At 47.7% G+C, this 19,364-nt stretch overlaps 1 protein-coding gene across 6 annotated transcripts in view; it reads right to left on the reverse strand.

Moving 5' to 3' along the window:
• DAAM2 (dishevelled associated activator of morphogenesis 2) overlaps positions 1 to 19,364 on the reverse strand; it is a 117,911-nt gene that overhangs the window by 24,391 nt on the left and 74,156 nt on the right. For all 6 annotated transcript variants that reach the window (XM_037732504.1, XM_037732503.1, XM_017511767.2 and 3 more), the window contains exons 4-14: positions 16,372 to 16,446; positions 15,788 to 15,882; positions 13,043 to 13,376; positions 11,957 to 12,067; positions 10,470 to 10,573; positions 9,308 to 9,374; positions 7,258 to 7,375; positions 5,124 to 5,262; positions 2,018 to 2,076; positions 1,685 to 1,869; positions 811 to 1,110 (exon numbers count right to left, since the gene is read on the reverse strand). In XM_037732504.1, coding sequence (XP_037588432.1) covers positions 811 to 1,110; positions 1,685 to 1,869; positions 2,018 to 2,076; positions 5,124 to 5,262; positions 7,258 to 7,375; positions 9,308 to 9,374; positions 10,470 to 10,573; positions 11,957 to 12,067; positions 13,043 to 13,376; positions 15,788 to 15,882; positions 16,372 to 16,446 — 1,587 coding nt within the window. The remainder of the gene's footprint in view (positions 1 to 810; positions 1,111 to 1,684; positions 1,870 to 2,017; positions 2,077 to 5,123; positions 5,263 to 7,257; positions 7,376 to 9,307; positions 9,375 to 10,469; positions 10,574 to 11,956; positions 12,068 to 13,042; positions 13,377 to 15,787; positions 15,883 to 16,371; positions 16,447 to 19,364) is intronic.

The following is a 19,364-nucleotide window of genomic DNA, read 5'->3' on the forward strand; positions in this document are numbered from 1 at the left end:
TTCCCCAAGAGCTAGTCCAACCACCCAGAGGATAAAGGTCAGTGTGGAATCCATCCAAGCTCCAAACCCCAGTGAGCCAGCCTAACTGAAACCAGTGACCATGCAGGTGTTTACCTCAAGGAGGAAGCTCCTGGTCCTCCTAATAAGACTTGCCAGAACCTTGGTCCAGGCTGGAACCAGGCTTCAATTGCCAGAGGTCTAATGCAACCAAGGGTGTCTCTAACTATGCTCATGAGAGTCCAACAGAGAAATTAACCCCCACCTGTGGTTCTGGGATTGGTGATTATTAGTGGATATACTCATGAGGGCCTCTCACTGCTGGTCCAGACATGAGGCCAGCATATGCAGCTTCCCCCAGGAAGATGCCAATATGGCTGTGTCTTGCCATCCAACTGGGTAGTCCTTTGCATACACTGCCCTGATCTTTACCAAAACCTAGATGCTGGCCCAAGCTCTTTGTTTATGTTTCCATTCTTTGCTTCAATGAGACCCCCTCCTTGACTTCTACTCAGTGTTTGCCTCGCCTGTGACTCCATCAACCCTGGGCAAACACAAATTCCATTTGTAGACGACGCTGTCAGCGTGAGCACTGCCCCATGCCAAGCGTCTCTCCCAGGGCAGGTGTTCTCCCCGTGGACAGGGAGCTGCCTGGCACATCAAACCCACCATGTGCATCCACATGACTGCCCTTGCCCCCCCACCAAAGAAAGGACCTGGAGTAGAGATCTGCAAACAAGGGGCAGGCGGTGCCTGAGGCCGACCACCCTGCTGTGGAAGAATGGGCCTGCCGACCCCTTCCCGGATGCTCACCTCATTCAGCTTCACCCAGTTGAAGGACTTCAGCGGGTGGGAAGGCTGGGGGACACGTTTTTTCCTGAGTGGGACATCACTGCTGGGGTAGGGGTCCTGAGGGAGGGGCAGGCCCATGCCGAGGCAAGGTGGGGCACCTGGGGGAATTGGGGGTCCTCCAGGGGGAAGGGGTGGTGGGGGGGGAGGGGGACAACAGGCAAAGGGCAGAGGAGGAGGGGGTGGAGGCAGGTCATTGGTTGTCACTGAGGAAGACAAGGTGAGTGGGCCCCCAGGGGGTGGTGGGGAAGATACAGGGCCTGTCTGAGGAAACAGAAAAATTGCAAGGACAAAGCCATCAGCACTGATGTCATTCAGGTCCCCCACCATGATTCCTTTCCTTACTCCTAGTATCCTTCTATACTAAACCCTAAATTCTACCCTCACCTTCTACACACATTTGGCCCCATTTTCTCTCTCTGCATCCAAACATCTCTCTCTCTCTCACACACACACACACACACACACACCCCAACACCACCACCACCACCACAGACAGACACACACAAGTCACACACAGGCATTGGACAATCAGTCACAGCCATTGCAATGCAACAGCAGGATTGATCTATGCAGTTGTGTAGGTTACTGACTGCACAAGGCCTCCAGCTGAGGGAGGGAGGGGGATCCAATTCCAATTGCACTCTGCTGTCCAAGATGTGCTTCCTGGGACTGTGTCACCCAGAGGAAGGGACATTAATTTTCTCACTAACAGGTGCCATCTATACAGCCTCAGGGGTCTCTTCTATCCTGGCCTCTCCCCACACCTGCTCTGCCCACCCTGTCCTGAAGCCCAGGGTCCTGGCTCAACTATGTGAAGGGGGAGATGCTTGCATACTGAGAGTTCGCTGAGCTGGGCTACCAGCTCTGCCACTTGTCCCCGAGCCTGGCGCAGCTCCTGGGACTCCCGGGCCAGCTTGTCCTTCATTTTGTTCAGCGTCCGCATCATCTCTTCCTTCTCCAATGTCTTGGTCTCGCATTCCCGCTCCTTCCTCTCCAGACGGCTCACAAGCTCCATATGTTCTGGAAATGGGCGGGGCGGGGGACGTGAGAGGAAACAGAAGGAGAGCGTGTGAGTAATGCGGTCCTCTCCTTAGAAGGACATGGAATTAGGGGCTGGACAGGGGAGAGGCATGTGGAGTGGACAGCAGGCTTAGGCTGAGCCCCTCACCTTTCCGGAATTTCTCTGCCTGGTCTCGCCACTGTTTCACTTCGTTCTCATTGATGAGCCTGGCAGGGCATAGAGGGAAGAGGGAGGAGGCGATGTGATTGTTGACCACTGACTCACAGCTTCCCAGAAGACATCGTCTCTCTACCCTCCAGGCAGGGACCCTGGTCTCTAGTCTGTTCAGCCACATCAAGGGGGCTAGGATTTAGACTTCCCAGATGTCTCTCCACGTCCCCTGCCACATCCACATTATGTGTCTGTGCAGACCGTGAGAGATGAAATGACTTATAGATACCTTATAAGCCAGCCCCTTTGTCATACAGCTGGAGCTACTGAGGCTCAGAGAACGGAGATAGGGCAAGAGCTAATTAATGGTAGAACTTGGACTGAACCTCAGGCTCCCTAGAGTTGTATCACGACTTGCACCTCCTTGTGAAAATAGATCTTACATCTAAAAGAGATCAAAATATTGGCCCTTCCATGGTCCCGGCTTCCAAAGACCAACGTGTAAGAGCAACAGACATCACCCACACCAGCGATACAGACTGAGTATGTTCAGGTGAAACATGCCAAGCTCTTGAAAACAGTGTTAAAATTTAGCTTTTACCTTGATACCAAGGCATAACAGAGGTGAAATTCCAAAGTGAGTTCCCAAGAATCAATTCCTTTATAAATCTGAAAATGTGGAAGAGTTAGACCCACAACTTTTGGCCTCTTCAACCACATCAAGGACACAGAGAACAGAGTATGGAGAGGGAGAGTATTTGGTGAAGACATTTATTTGAAGAGGGCCACTGCTATTATCCCCAAGATGCTATCTCCTTCACCAGGGAACTGGTTTTTTGGGGCCATCTCCAAGAGTTTGACCCATGTTCTCCGAAGTTGGGAGGGAGGCAGAGTAGACTGGGGCCCTACTTGGAGCCAAGCAAAGTCCTGGGAGCAAAAGCAGGAGAACACTGCTGTGAGGGGCCCTGCAGGCACTCCTAGAGTTTGTTGGCACAGGAGATTACATGAGATTTGCCCATGGGTCACATGTATGTCTCGTGAGGAACTGGGGTGCAGCTATTACAAGTCCTGTGCAAGGGGTCCACCTGAGCAACAGATGGGAACATCTATACCGTAAGTCTACAGGCACTGGATTGCCCTGGAACCAGGGAGTGATGGAAGGGCTGGAAGCAGCCAGCCAGCTGGAACAAAAGTCCTGCATGGCCAGTGAGCTGGGTTTTGTAGTGAAAGGCATCCAGCGAGGAACTTCTCAAGATTCCAGAAACACACTGACGTCTTTACCCATATGCCAAAGCCAGAGAGCAGGGAGCCTGTTTATTAAATTATCTTATCAAGTAAGACCTTTTCCCTTTTTCTTTCCTGTCACCAGGCTGCCTCTTCAGAGGGTCAGACTGGTTAGTGGAAAGGCGACGTGACGTGGGAGATAGAAGAGGCTACAGGGTAAACAGAACAGAGCAAAAGTGGCAGATATCACACACACACATATGTGCACACATTTGCACATACACATATATACACATGCACACACACATACATACACCCATGCTCATGCGCACGCGCGCACGCACACACACACACATGTGCCCTTCCCATTCCAGTTGCCTGGCCCCAGCTGGTGGAGGAGAAAGATTTAAGGCTAAATCATGTCTAGAATGTCATATTTCAGTCTATGTTGCACTCTAAAGTGATCTTAGGACTTCTGTTACCCAGGAAGGCGTAAGAACTTCATTGGACCTGAGGAGTTTTTATCCTCCGGCAGTGGAGAAGATTGCCTACGAAATGGTATAACAAATTAGTAGAAAATAACACTAACGTTACCTTTTGATCACTTTCCCAGTTGCACTTGTCCAGAGTACCACTGAGGATTTCAACTACATCAATATCTGACTGTGCAAATGAAAACAGTAGCAAGAATAGCTGGAAAATAATTTTCTACTTGGCTTTGGAATGCAACATAATGAATCATTGAGAGCCAATTTATCTCCTTAAGGACAAATGGCTCAAACTCATACTGAAAGTTAAGTAAAAGCTTAAAATTAAAAATTAGAATGTTAATGTAAGCCCTTATTATTAATTGATGTAAATTTAAATTTGTTTCTTCTTGTTTCTCTATCCCAGGTCAATAAAATATGGTAAACCAGAAGGCCTTAGGCTCTGACAACCTCATCCAGCAACCTCGTGATCAAATAGCCATGCTCTATGTCAGTAGTCAGCAAGCTTCCTATAAAAGTCCAGAGTAAATATTTTCGGTTTTACATGCCATGCACAATCTCTGTCACATATACTTGTGTTTGTTGTTTAAATGTAAAAATTGGCCAGGCACAGTGGCTCATGCCTGTAATCCCAGCACTTTGGGAGGCCAAGGTGGGGTGGATCACAAGGTCAGGAGTTCAAGACAAGCCTGGCCAAGATGGTGAAACCCCATCTCTACTAAAATGACAAAAATTAGCCAGGTGCAGTGGTAGGCACCTGTAATCCCAGCTACACAGGAGGCTGAGGCAGGAGAATTGTTTGAACCTGGGCAACAGAGGTTGCAGTGAGCTGAGATTGCACCACTGCACTCCAGCCTATGCGACAGAGTGAGACTCCATCTCAAAAAATAAAATAATAAACAAAATGTAAAAATTATTACTAGTTCATGGGCCATACACAAATAAGTTGGAGGACTGGAGTCAGCCCACGCACCATAGTTTGCTGACCCTTGTTCTATGTTAACGTGTTCAAATTTGCCATCTAGCCAACCCATGCAGTAGACCACTGAAAGTCCAGAACATGCCCAATACACCTGTGCTGGCTGTCCAAGAGAGTAATCACTAGCCATGTGTCATGTGGCTATTCAAATTTTAAACAAAACATTTAAGATTCAGTTCCTTTGTCATACTAGCCATGTGTCAAGTACTCAATAATGTGGCTGCCACACTGAACAGTAGCACTATGCCACTTTTTTCATTAGGTTACTATAGTTCTATTGGACAGTGCTGCCCAAGACCCATTTGGGGATGTCTGGCTTGCGAAAGGGAGCTGAGATTTCACTGGTGAGCCCAGAGCAGGAGAGAGATGAGGAAGGTGAAGGAAGACAGGGCAAAGGCTAGCCACTGCTCACATGTTGACGATGTTCTTGACATTGAAGTTCTCCAAGGGAGCCAGGTCAGGGTCCACACCCCGCTCATCCTGGAGGACAATCTGCTGGAGGATGCGGTCCAGGAGCTGCCACTGCTGGAAGTAGCCACCGTTCCGCTTGTCTGAGGGATGACAGGCATCATATCTTTCCTGAGCCCTGGAGTCCCCTGCCCCTGCCCCAGAGTCACTGCCTGGGCTCTGGCTGGTGGGGCATGCCCTTCTCCACCCATGGTAAGCTCCCAGTCTGGAGAAAGAGGCAATGCCATTGCTGATAATAGCAACTCACTAATTCAGTCATCTCTTGATTATTGGCAACTAGACATCTATGAACGTGTCAGCCACCTCCCCAATATATTTCTTTACTCTCTGAAATGCTTTCTGGTTGCCTTTCTTCCTTGTTTGGACCCTGGGCACACTATGCCCTAGAAGTGGAGATTGCTTTTTACATTATCTATAAAAACCACCTGCTCCAAAATACTACATGCTGAATAATGAAGTCTCCAGGGAGGCTTTTTTTTAAAAAAAAAAAAAAAAAAAAAAAAACCATTTTAGGATTATCCACACTATTACTCTACACAGAAAGATGAATGGAAACCGATTACAGGTGTGCACTGAGAGTCAAAATGGGCTAGAGAAGTGCTTAATGGGATTCAAGAAGATTTCTTGTGGAAGTGACCTGGAACTATGAAGGTAAAGGCATAGTGTGTTGTGTGTGATCTCACAGGGCCTCACTCTCATCGCCTCTAATGAAAGTCATCTTCCTGGACATGGACTTCCTTTTTATGTGATAAGCGCACACACTCTTTTCTTGGTCCTTGATCCCTAGCACTTTATCTCTACTGACTACCATAAAAAGCCAACAAGTGCAATCCTGACATCAAAGTCAAACCACAATGCCTACAAGGTAGAAGATCAAGTCTGCAAAGCCCCATTTTAGGGCAGAGTAGAGGAACCCATTCACACTGCCCATGGAACAGCCAACACAGAAATCCCTTGGAGCACAAGAAGTTAGGTTTCCCAGGGATTTCTGTGCCTTCAATGAACGCGTTCTGGGATGAGCTTTGGAGAAGTGATAGCTTCTTAATTCAGGTCACTGCATCTATCCTTTCCACCAGTCTACTGATACATGCATTGCAACGTGGTATCATTTTCCATCTACCTTTCACCCAGCAAAATCATGTAAAGCCAGGTCATTAGTTCACAGAGGCAGAACGTGTTTTATCTCAACCCTCGATCACTGCCCCCAAAACCAAAATTCTTTCTGTAGGTAAAGATCTCGCTGAGCCTCAGGTTCATTCACTATTCAACTGGACATAATAATGTTTATTCCTTAGGTTATTCTAGTGTGCAGAGAAAGGACCTCACATTGTGCCTGCCCGGAGTTGACACACTATCAGTCACAGTTATCATCACTGTAACTGTGATTGCTGACACTGCCACCAACATCAACCACTATGGAGGGCCACATGGTTTTTCAAAACGGTCTCTTGTGAAGAGCCTAAGTTCCAAGTGGTACAGTTAAAGCCCATTTAGAAGTGCATTCTGGAGTGGCTATTAGCAATTATGTACAATTTATCCAATCACTGTGCACACCTGGATCTTAAGAACTTAGCCATCTGCTCTTGTAGATGCTGACATTTGGTATGTGTAGCCAGAAGCAGGGGCAAGAGTGTAAGGGTGGAAGCCAACAAGCACTAGATGAAGGAGTTGATAAAACCTTAAGAAAAAAAACAACCATGTTCATTCCACATCTGTGCTACTCCCCCAAGCACAAAACTTTCTGGAACTCCCCAACATGACTGATCACTCCCACATCATGAGCAGAAAGCCAGAACTATTTAATTTTGCAATGATCCATCTACTGTCTTTGGACTAGGATGTTGGAGTTGCTCAGGGCCAAGTCCGCAGCTCCTTCCCCAGATGACAGTGGAAGACCTGACCCCAAGGAGGGAAGGAAATGCAGGGGCCTCAGTCATGGGGCCTGGCCTTCCAAAAGCAAGCGTGCAGGAAGACATGGTCAGACTCCCCAGTCCAGGGAGTTCCCAAAGTCCTGTCTCGACCTGCCCCAATTCAAGGCTTAGGCTAGCCGAGGGAAGCAGCAAGCGCACGGTACTCACAGGGCATCTGCAGGCAGTGATGCAGCACAGAGAGCAGGCAGGGGTAGGCCTCCGTGTACTTCAGCTTCTTGTGGATCAGCTCAAACATCTGGGAAGCACTCTTGGTGTCGATGTGGACCTGGGAGAGAAGAGGCCGCAGTGAATTGGGGGAGGTAGGCAGCAGAGGAAGGCAGCAGGGGAGAGAAGACCCTACTTCTATCCACTACGCCCTGTCTCACAGGAGAGGTTTTCTTCCCCTGCCTCTGGTCCAGGCTTAAAAAGAGAAAGACAAAGAAAAGGAAGAAGGAGATAATCCATTATATAAACTGGAGTTTCAGTCCCGACACTATTGGCATCTTGGGTCAGATAATTATTTGTTGTAGGGCTGCCCTGTGCCTTGTAGGTTGTGTATCAGCACCCCAGCCTCTCCCTAGTAGATGCCAGTGGCACCTTCTCACACAAGTAAAAATGTCTCCAGACATTGCAAATGTCCCCAGGGGGAAAGGAGAGCCAAATCGCCCCTGCTTGAGAACTACTGATCCAAACTCAGGGAAGGGGCAGGGGCACAGAAGATTCAAAGTAGCAGGTGGCACATGGCACAGTTCCAAACCCCAGATCTACGCTTTAGTTGTGTGATGACAGGCAAACTGCTTATCCCTTCTAACCTCTGTTCCTGTATCTATAAATCCAGGGCTTTTGTGAAAATATAATGGGATGCACTCAGTGACTGTGAAGCACCACCCAAAAGTAGCTTTCTATTTGGATAGGGATTTTATAATACAATAAAGCAGAGCTGTGTGCTTTCAGGGTTGCTGAGGCTAAAATGAAAATACAATTTAGTTTGCTAAGCATGATCTGGTTAGCAATGGGGAGAAGGGACTCAGGAAGTTGCTGGAAGGCAGGGGAAAGTTAGCCCAGGAAAGGCATTTGAGACTAATCACATGCAATAACTTGCTCCCTTTCCTTGAGGGTTTCAGTCTCCTCCAAGGCAGATGCCTTCCTAGGGAAGACTTCCACAGCCAGCATACTACCAAGGCTCTGAAAGTGGAATGTGATGGTGCATTTGAGGTATCAACTTTACTGAATTAAGGGATACCCAGGTAGCTGGTAAAGCATTGTTTCTGGGTGTGTCTGAGGGTGTTTCCCAAAAAGACTGGCATTTGAATCAGGGGACTGAGTAAGGAAGATCCCACCCCAGCTCCACCACAGTGTGGGGCCTGGAGAAACGGCTGTGGGGCCACCTGGAACCCACTACCATACTGCCATCCCTCTACCCTGTGGCCTCCTCACCATCCAATCAGCCTAGGGCCTGGAGAGAACAACAAGGCCGAGGAAAGGTGAATTTTCTCCCCCTCTTCGGGAGCCAGGACACCCTTCTCTTCCTGCCCTTGGACATCAGAGCTGCAGGCTCTCCAGCCTTTGGACTCCAGAATGTGCTCCAGTGGCCCCTGAGGTTCTCAGGCCCTTGACCTTGGACTGAGCTATGCTACTGGCCTCCCTGTTTCTCCATGCAATAACTCTGGCCTATCGTGGGACTTCTCAGCCTTCCTAATTGTGTAAGCCAATCCCCCTAATAAATGCCCTCTCATCTCTCTATCTCTATATGTGTATCCTATTGGTTGTGTTTCTACAGAGAACTGTGACTAATCACAGGACCTGGCCATGAGGGTACCCACCAGGGAACCAGCCCACACCAGCTCTGCCACAGCACAGGGTCTAGAAAAGTGGCTGTGGGGCCTTTTTTTTTTTTTTTTACAGCCCCTCAATCACATTTCCCACAGCAAACTCACCTGGAGCTGCTTCAAGTCTCAGAGTTCCAAAAAAGTACAGAGAACTTATTATTTCTTAGACTAAAGCGAGCCCACTGCCCAGCTTCTTTTAGGCCTCCTGCCCCACTTCCTTCAAGCCCCTTGCCAGTTTTTGCCTTCAGCATCGAAGAGCAATGTCGTAGAGTGACATGGAGCACAAGCTTTGGAATCAGATCTTGGATCGAGCTTTGTGATCCTGGGAAATCCACAAGCAGGGAACCCTGCTACCCTATAGCAATTGCTCCACCCTGCCAGCTCCTCACCATGTCAAACCTCCTGGCTAGCTCCAGGTCATCCTCATTTCGGACCATCTCGAAGAAGTCTAAATGTCTAGACAGAATGGGGAGACAGAGAGAATAGACGTTACAGCCAGGACACACCCTTGGTTGAGGGTTACAGCCCCTTCGAGCCCCCCACTGGCTAAATCTGAAAGCTTCATTCAAACAAGATGAAGGCAAAATGGGAAAGAAGCGGCTGTTTGTAGGACATGCATTGTCTGCCCTTTATAAGATCCCATGACCTTCCTTCAGGGAGGCCAATCCAGGGTCCCTTCAGCTTAGATTGGGCTTCTATATTGGCACTATTGACATTTTGGGCTTGATTATCCTCGGTTGTTGGAGGCTGATATGTGAGGATGGTTAGCAGCATCTCAGCATCTACCCACTAGATGCCAGCAGCACCCCCTAGTGTGACAACCAAGAATGTAATGTCTCCAGGCAATGCCCAACGTCTCGGGGGTGGGGGTTAAAATCACTCTCAGTCGAGAACAACAGCCCTGCATCTATTTTCCCCAGTATTTTCACAGGGTCTCCAAGTCAGCCCTCAAAACTAATCTCTCCTCATTTTCTATCCCCATGCACACATCCACTCATTCCACCTCAAAAGGATCCACTCATTCCAACCCAAAAGGATCCATCCTCTCTCCCTTTAAACCTAGTGTAATAAAATAGCCTAAACTAATGGAACAGAACTGGAGGGGCCTCACTGGTATCACATGGGAACATAACTGTGCCCTTGGATCAACCAGGGCTTTATAGCAAGCATTTTGAGTGGAACATTTCTTTGTTGAGCAGGAAGGTACTGCTGGACAGTTAGCATTCCTGGCCGCCAACAGCCAATACCAGTATTGCCTGCCACCAACCAGTTTGAAAACCAAAACAACACCCTCAGATATTTCCACATGGTCCCCAGGGGGCAGTCCTGTGATGGCGGAGGACTACTGGGTTCACCTGTCTATAACATCAGAGATGAGACAAGCAGGTCAGCAAAGAGGACAGGCAAGGGCACACCTGCCCCCCACAGAGCTGATTCTGAATCTCTGCTGGGTATGACAGCTGGTGTCCAGAGGGAAGGGCAGCCTTCACAGAGGTCCCAACTATCCCCAACTGAGGCACTGTCCCTCCCAGATGGGTGCTTGGAACTTACTTGTCCAGGATGGCATTTTCATGTTGCCGGAGCTTGTCAATCACAGGCTGTATCCCCAGCATCAGGAATTCATACCGTAGATGTAGGCGGAACTCCAGATTATCCTGGGGGTCACCAAGGGAGGGCCAGACTCATTGGCAGATCTCAATTTCCACAACATCCCCAGTGGAGCCCTTATCACCACCCCAGCCACAGACCCACCACATCTCCCACAGCAAACTCACCTGGAGCTGCTTCAAGTCCCAGAGTTCCAAGAAAGAACGGAGGCCTTATTATTTCTTAGTCTAAAGCAAGCCCACTGCCCAGCTTATTTTAGGCCTTCTGCCCCACTTCCTTCAAGCCCCTTGCCAGTTTTCGCCTTCAGCATCGAAGAGCAGTGTCGTAGAGTCACATGGAGCATGAGCTTTGGAATCAGACAGATCTTGGATCTAGTTTTGTGACCTTGGGAAAGCTTTAGTTTCCCCATTTGTGAAATGGGCATAACATGACTATATTCTACAGGGATGACACCTGTCATAGTCACCTGATGATATGTGGTTACCAGCTAATCAGAGCATACGCCAGCCATGAGGAGCTGGTACCAACAAAGGTGATATTAGCATCTGAGGGGGAGACTGTTCCCCCAACCGGCCTTCCCTAATCCAGGACACAAGGACTAATTGTTTAAAAAAAAAAAAAAAGTATGCTGGCAGAAAAGAGGGGAAAGTAAAGATCATTAAATTGCTCCCTTTGCCCCTTCTGTCCTTCAGGTTAACCTTGACCAGGGTATCTGATTGCCTTAGAATTTGGAATGTTCACCTGATCTGCAAGTTCTTCTAGTGTTGCTTTTTTTTCCCCTCTTTTGAGGCAGACTTTCCCTCTTGTCACCCAGGCTAGAATGCAATGGCATGATCTCAGCTCACTGCAACCTCCATCTCCCAGGTTCAAGTGATTCTCCTGCCTCAGCCTCTCAAGTAGCTGGGATTACAGATGCCTGCCATCATGCTCGGCTAATTTTTGTACTTTTTTAGTAGAGACGGGGTTTTACGCTGTTGACCAGGCTGATCTCAAACTCCCAACCTCAGGCGATCCACCCGCCTCAGACTCTCAAAGTGCTGGGATTACAGGCATGAGCCACCAAGCCCCACCTGTTACTAGGTTTATACTTCGAGAATCCCATTCTGACCCTAAAGGAAGGGAAAACAGAAGGCACACCTAACAGAAGGCACTAGAAGGGCATAACCAGCCAACCAGAAAACAACCCAGAAACAGAAATCTACAAACAAGAGCCCAAACTCGCCCTCGTCCCATCCATGTTTCCCCACCACCCTGAGCCATCATCAAGCTCTGGGTCTGTCCACAATGCATAATGCTACCTATGAAGCAACTCCCCAGGAGCCCTCCCAGATTAACGTCAAAAACAATTATTGGGGAAGCAACACACTCACACACTCTACCCCAGGTCCAGAAAATCAGGGAACAGCAAGGACAAGGAGAAGGCAACTTACCTCTCCAGCTCCAGCATTGAGGACAGCATTGATGAAGGACATGATGGCTGTTTTCAGATTCACTTCATCCCGGTACCGGCCCAAACTTCGGTCTAGCTCATTCAGCAGGGTCTGGGTGGAAATGAAGGACAGAGCAGGAGGAGAAGGCTGAGTCCCCTACAAATGCAGCCTTTGCACCATAACTCCTGCTGCCTCTGCTACCTAGAATGCCCCATCTGCTCTCTCCACCCAATCATGTCTGTCCAATGTATTCTGGGCTGCCCCAAACCTCACCTCTGCCTGGAAAAGTCCCTTGCCTCTCCACACCTGTCAGTGCTGCTTCGCTTCCTCTCCACTCAGCCTTTGCTTGGCCTACGTGGTTGAACAGTGCTCCAGTGCTGCTTTATAATCGTGCTCCAGCTGTTTACAGCTCCTATGTATTCCCTGCCTAGCTCCCTTATGGCATGGACACCTCTTGTATCCGTTTTCCATCTTCTGCAAAGAGTCAGGACCCAGTTTTTGGCAATAAACCATATACTTTGTAACATCAGTTCATGTCCATATGGACTTACTCTGTGCCAGGCACTGTGCTAAGACACTTCATATTTACTGCTCGTCTCATTTATACTTTTCTGGGCAGATCAGGGAAAGAAAAGAGAATAGCATGGCTGAAGCTCCCGGGGATGGTCCCAGTGTCCCACATTAAGGACTGGCCCAAGCGTAGCACCTAAAATCTCGATCTCAGCAATTGCACTCAATTCAACCATTCTTGACTGAGCCCCTATCTTGAGCCAGGTGTTGAGGTCAGAGATGTAGAGCCACAAAAATAATGCAGGCCAATATTCCAGCATCCAGGAACCCACTGACCAATAAGGAGGACAAGTCCATTTCCCAGCCAAACTCATAACTCTTAAGGCTCTGGATGTGTTTTGATGCAAGCCTTCCAGGTCCCAGTACTCTTAGCCTGTTACCTTCCAGGAGCAGGCATGCAGCCCACATTACCTTCCTTTTCCCCTAGTTTCCACTAAAAGAATCTTCAGGTTCTCACTCACATGTGACACCCCTGCCCCACCCAATTGGAATCACGCTTCCAGCCAGGCCCCTCACCTGGAAGCGGGTTCGCTCCGCTGCATACACCTGGTAATGCAGCATGGCCTGTAGCACCTTCTTGTGGCCGCCAGGCACAAGGCACACAGCACCCAGGATCTCCAGCACAGCCACCTTGGTCTTGCTGTTCTCTGTGCGAAGACTCTGGGCTATGGTACTGATGGCCTCCGGCTGCGCCAACACATGCGCCCGCCCCTGGGAGTTGTTCATCAGTGCTTTGATGCAGCCGATGAGGGAGGTGTGGATTCGGCTCTCACAGGTGGCGTGGTCCATGCTCCGGAGGAAATTTAGCAGACAGGTCAAGCCCTCCAGCTCAATGAAGCGGGTCACAAACCTACAAATCAGAGCCATTAACAAATAAAATAGATTGTATTTGCATAGGATTCTGCGCACACTTTGCAAATAGTTATCCCCTTACCTGTGTACCACCATGCACCTGTTCTACCTACAGTAGCCACTTGGTTGATTTGTAGTTTATCTAAAGCATGGAAATCCTATCATCTTCACAAAAGACTTGCATCTTATTTGCATTTTAAATACTGTGCATTTGCATATCATTGTCAGTTGCATAGCTAAAATGGTATGAATGTGAAGGGGATGATCATGATAATTATCAGAACTGTTAAACCTGAACACTACTCTCCAGTGAGGATGGAGAGAGGGCTCCCAGACAGGAAGGAAGAGCCCTCAAGTCAAGGGGTCAAGCCTAGGGAAGCTACATTTCAAGGGATCCTAAAGAAAATAGCAGAGTTATCTATCTTGAATACTAGCAAAAAAAAAAAAAAAAAAAAATATATATATATATATATATATATATATATATATATATATATATATATATATATAAAAACCCATTTAGTTCAGGGATTCTTAATTTGGAGTCTGTGTTCTGCTGAAGAATCTGTGGATAGCATTCACAGATCCAAGGACTTGGATGGGAAAAGAAAATTACATTTTTATTTTTGGTAACTCCTAATTAAAATTTAGCATTTTTCTCAATGATGAATGTAGGCAATAAATGACAGTAGTATTAGCACAATCTGTGACTTTGTCACCCAAAGAAATCACAGCTATTTTCATACCAAATTACAGCTGTTGCAGGTATCTCAAAATACCATTTACACTCATCTGTACTTGAAAATTATGATGGTTATCAGACTCGCAGCTAGCTCTTGCTTTTTAAGATGTAAAGAAGCACAATTGACTGCTATCTCACTTTTATTATTTGTGACTGTATTTTAATTGATTTTTTTCATCCTGTCTTTCTGTTATTCAAAATATTATTTCTGAGAAGCACTCCACAGGTTTCACCTGGGTGCCAGATGTCCACGGCACGCGAACACACATGCACCCTTGATTTAGTAAAATAATGATCTAAGAAAATTACTATAAATAACATTACTTCTTATCCCAAGTGTATTTGTGTTTGTGTTATTGTACAAATACACCTAGAAAATAAAAGAATGTGCTCTCAAACTAAGTTAACATAGGTATTTTTAACTTTTTTCTGTTGTATGCTTTTCTGCATTCCATAAAATTTCCACAACGACAATGTGTAACTTTTGTTATCAGAATATTGGGGCAGGAAACAAACCTGGAAGCTTCCCCTCAACTCATTTATTTCCTGACCACCTCATCCTTTCCTCTATCCCGTCCCCATTGCAGAACCTCACCCCTACCAGAATGTCAAGAGACAATTAGGATGCTCCCATTCTTCTTGAGGCTGTTTCCAGTCTCCTGGGGAGAGAGCTCAGCTCAGACAACATATATACCCCCACCCAATGGATGGCTAGCTCTTTGTGGGGCAGGGAGCTCTTGATTGCTCATTTCCATGGTGTGAATACTCCTAGCATAGCCAATTTCAAGCTACAGATGTGACGTCATTGAACACGGAGTTGGGAAGAGATGTATATTTCACAGTGTTTCCACCATGCACATACAATGCATATAAACTCAAAAGTGTACATTATAGTAAAATGTAGAAAAATAATTAGGTAGTTTGGGATTGAAGAGTTTCAAGTATTACCTTTGTTTTGATATAACTTATTGCATCTTAAATTTATATAACTGAAATTTTAATCATAGCTATGTTTAACAACCAGCTTACAAAATTGTTGAAAATTTGACAGTCAGCTCTTGCCAGCTGTTACAAGCCAGTTCCAGCACACCATAGGGCAGACCCAGATGCAAGGAGACTCACTTTGGGACCCACACGTTGTGACCTGGGAATAGAAAGGAGTCCTCCTACGGCTCCAGGACTTCCACCTGCTTTTCCATGCCTGCCTTGCTCCCATTCTAGATGGCAAATCCCATCCAGAGACACCACCACCCCCTAGTGGTTGGAGTACTTCTCTACCCATGCATCCTTCCTTTCCTGGATGGGACAGTCACCCTGCCCCTTATCCTCAGACCCTTTCTTATGTATCTTGTCCATTTGATCACCCTCCTATTCTATCCCCTCACCAAAAATAAATCAATAAATTTTAAAAAGCACTTGCCCTTGATTCCTCTTTAGAGAGCTCCTCAGGTCCTGAGGTTTATCCCACTTTCCCAGGTTTCTGTCCCCTTCTCCCAAGCCCTTGCAGCCTCCCGGGAGAGGAGCAGGGGCTGGGGAGTCAAGTGAGGTGAAGCAGAGTTGGCCAGGAGGACCAGCATGGGAGCAGAGCACTGCACAAGGCTTTGGGAAGGCAAGGAAACCAACTGTGAAGGGACTTGGCAGAAAGCAAGAGGGGGAAACTGAGTCACCTCATAGGCTGCGTCCGGAGAGCCGTCTTCAGGTCTTCTACAACTTGGTTCCTCATCTCAGTCTCCTCCTCATCAAATGCGTACAGGCTCTGCATCTGAGGGCCAGCAAGTAGAAGCGGGCAGAGGTCATGCTGGGCTGCCTGTCTCCCACCCCCCTGCGATCCAGCCCGGGTGTGACACAGAGGCCATACTCCCTCAGAAAGGGTAGGGCCTCAGGTCATGGTTTACTGAGACAGGGTGTCGGCCCCTGAGAAGACCTAGGTTCTGGGCTGGAACTTCACTTTCTTCATCTGTGAAATGGCGAGAATTGCTGGCCCAGTTTATTTCCAAAGTTTGTGTGACACCCAAATGGATTTTACAATGTTTAAATGGTTGAGGGGACTCTGAGATTGCACAGAGTGGGGGTGGATTACAACAAAATTTCATGAATAACTGGAAAGCTGCTGAACTCCAGTGAGTGGGCAGTGCGGTGCTGAGGAACAGGGAAAGGCAGTTTGGTGTGTGTTGTGGGAAGTGCTGGGGGGATCACTCTCTGCCATAGCCTTTCCAGGTGGGGGCAGGGCAGGAAAGGGGCAGCCACTCACTGCAGCCATGGAGTTGATGCGGTCGATGTAATAGTCAGGCCAGCTGGTCGCCAGCTTGTTGGGGTCCTCCTGCTCCTGAAACAAGAAAAAGGACAGCATGGACCAACAGGCAAGACAGGCCAGTGGCCTGAGAGCCTGAGCTTCATTCAATGTCAGCAGAGGGATTCATTTCCCACGTGGGATAGCTTGGAGGAAATTACAAACCCTCCCAGGCTTCCGTTTCTCCGTTGATGAAATACGGATGATGAACACGGACTCTCACGACTGGCCAATGACGTGGGCAGAAACTAGGCAGGTGTGTGTGCTTTCAGTGAGCAACATGCACCATTTTTTAAACATTCTTTTCTCTTGTTCTATTTGCTCAGCTCATATTTAATAAAATATAATTTTCTGGCTGTTGAATCTAATTCAAATTTGTGTTTATTTTTATACCTCTTTTTGTTTTTTGATAATCTCATTCTCATATTTTACAAAAGCATTGATCTGTGACAGTTTGGAAATTTAAAAACTTGTCTTTCAGGTAGTTCTAGAGCTCTAATAGAAAACACTTGGCACATAGTAGGCATTCACTAAATAATAACTTTAGAAAAATTAGAGAAATGTCCAAGGCCTTGGGTTTTGGAAAGACTCAGGAGACCCCTTTAGGCCTGTGATTTAATTCCTGGCAAACTCCTGAATGAGGGGGATGTGCAGCTGACAGGCAGAGCTCAGATGCGAGGACCTCTGGCCCAGTGCTCAGCCCTCAAGAGAGAGGCTCAACTCTTCCCCAAGTGTGGGCAAGAATGATGGGAGTTAAAGAAATATTAAATCCAGCCTTCTCCAGCCAAATGGATCTGCTTCTGGGCCTCACACTCGTCCTGCTCGTTCCTGTTACCGGGCCCCAGGTCACTTTGGAGGCCCCTCCCCATCTGCTTTCTCCACTCTCCTGCTTCTAAATCGGCATGAAAACTCAACCTCCTCCCAACCCTCCCTGACAAACCACCTCTCTGCCAGTCCTCAGCTGGCCTTGCGGCTCTCAGCTCCGTCCACTCGATCTTTTCTATTCTGTTTCACAAAATACAAATTTTGGACCAGTAGAAAAGGGTCTTTATGACTTCACATGGTTACATGTGTTAAATTCTCCATGACTGAAGGCCAAACATTCTGTCTTCTGCCTTGGGGAGGGGAATCAGCACCAAAAACAACAGCGTCAGCAACACATCCTTTCCTGCACTTGCTGCCTCGTCTTTTATCCGTGCCACATGCACTGAATGGGCACCTACTAGATGCCAATCGCTATACTGAGCTCTGAAAGTACTGAGTAAAGAGTCATGGTTTCTGCCTTCCATGTAACAGTCCAGCGCCAGAGAAAGAATGGTAAAAACCTTGGGGCCGCTCTACCATAGAGCATTTACCAACCTTTCTCTGGCATCTATCTGTGCTGGATGTGATGCACCCAACACAGAAGGCTGTAAGGGATGGGGCGTAGAGGCTATAGAGGAAATGCCACACGGGAAGGCAGAAGAAGCGTGTGTGGAGACATTACCAATTTGGCTTGGAAGGCAGTGAGAGACGCCCTTGTATTTTAATAAATCTTTTTTTTCTTTAGCTGTAGAAGAGACCAACTTAAGGGAACTCCATAGTAAATCAATTTGGAAAATGGAGAATCATGAGATATGATTAATTACTCCTGAAATTTCTTTCCTTCCTTCTTTCCATGATTTGAGCTTTTTAAAGACCTGCTTTTCTCACAATGAGATGCATAAACGCAGAGTGTTATATTCTGCAGGTGCTTAATAAGCGTGCATCGGGTATACTAGACAATGGCTTATAATGTGTGCAGCCCACGCCTTTTGTCACAGGTCCTCAGCCCCCAGCACTATTCTCCCCAGCAGTCTCGGGTTCTGGCAATGGGCAGCCACTTGCCATAACTGAGTGGGAGGGCTATGGGCGAGTCTTGCCTCTCTGGGCCTTCTTGGCCTCATCTGTAGAATAAAGAAGGAGACTGCTTTGGCACTGCATAGTTTTCCAGGTTCCTGCAACTCTGAAATGGTGTATATTTGAATCCTCCAATGTTATAAGGTCTGGCTCAGTGTGGAGCCGTGGGGCTGGGATAAATGTCTTGAGCAGAAAGAGTAAGAGATGAGCTGGGCACAAGAGCACAGAGGAGACATGGCTCAGACTCCGCCCAGACCTTCCTGTCTCCTCCCAGGAGGGAGGGAGCTTGAGCCTCAGGCATGGGAATAGCCAGGCTCTGGTGCCCAAACCCCAAAGCAATGTAAGAGGGTAGAAGAACAAGCTGGGACCCAAGTGTAAGAAACGGGAGGGTGGAGGGGAGGGGAGGAAAGTGGGCCATGAAAAGAAAATTCAGGAGTAAAAGAAACAGAAAGCCTAACATAAAAAGGGGGCAAGAGAGATAGAGAGAGAGAGGCAAGCCGAAGAAACACAGAGATGGAGATGGCAGAGAAAAGAACACATAGCCACTGGGAAGGCAGAAGGGAGACGATCAAGTCCAATTAAGCCCAACTGGAGCCCAGCACACCCCTTTCTAGGGAGGGCCATTGCGGGAGGCTCACAACATCTTTTAATGAGCAAGAAGAGGGAGGATGTGGTGAGGAGAACAAGGACTGATGTGTGAGCCCTAACCTGGGACACAGTGGAGGCTAAAGATCAAAAGAGGACAGTTCTGCCCCACAAACTGAGTTCTTGTAGCAAAGCTGCTCGAGGTATGGTCGGGCCTGCCCACCCTCCACAAGAGAGTCCAGGCTCTGCTGCTTTGTCTCTCTCCCAGACAGCCTGTCCTGGAATTCGGCAGGTTCTGCTTCAGGGGTTTTTGAAAAAGAGAATCTGATTTCTCTGAGTGTAAGCTCCAAGAGAGCAGAATTTCCTTTTTCTATTTTATTCACTGCGGTTCCTCTAACACCTAGAACAGTGCTGGCAGTAATAAACATTAGGTGAATGCATGAGCAGGCCTGGCAGCAAGAGCCATGGACCCATGCCATGGACCCTCAGAT

This window comes from Cebus imitator, unplaced genomic scaffold, assembly GCF_001604975.1.
Source record: "Cebus imitator isolate Cc_AM_T3 unplaced genomic scaffold, Cebus_imitator-1.0 Scaffold451, whole genome shotgun sequence".
Classification (NCBI taxonomy): Eukaryota; Metazoa; Chordata; class Mammalia; order Primates; family Cebidae; genus Cebus; species Cebus imitator.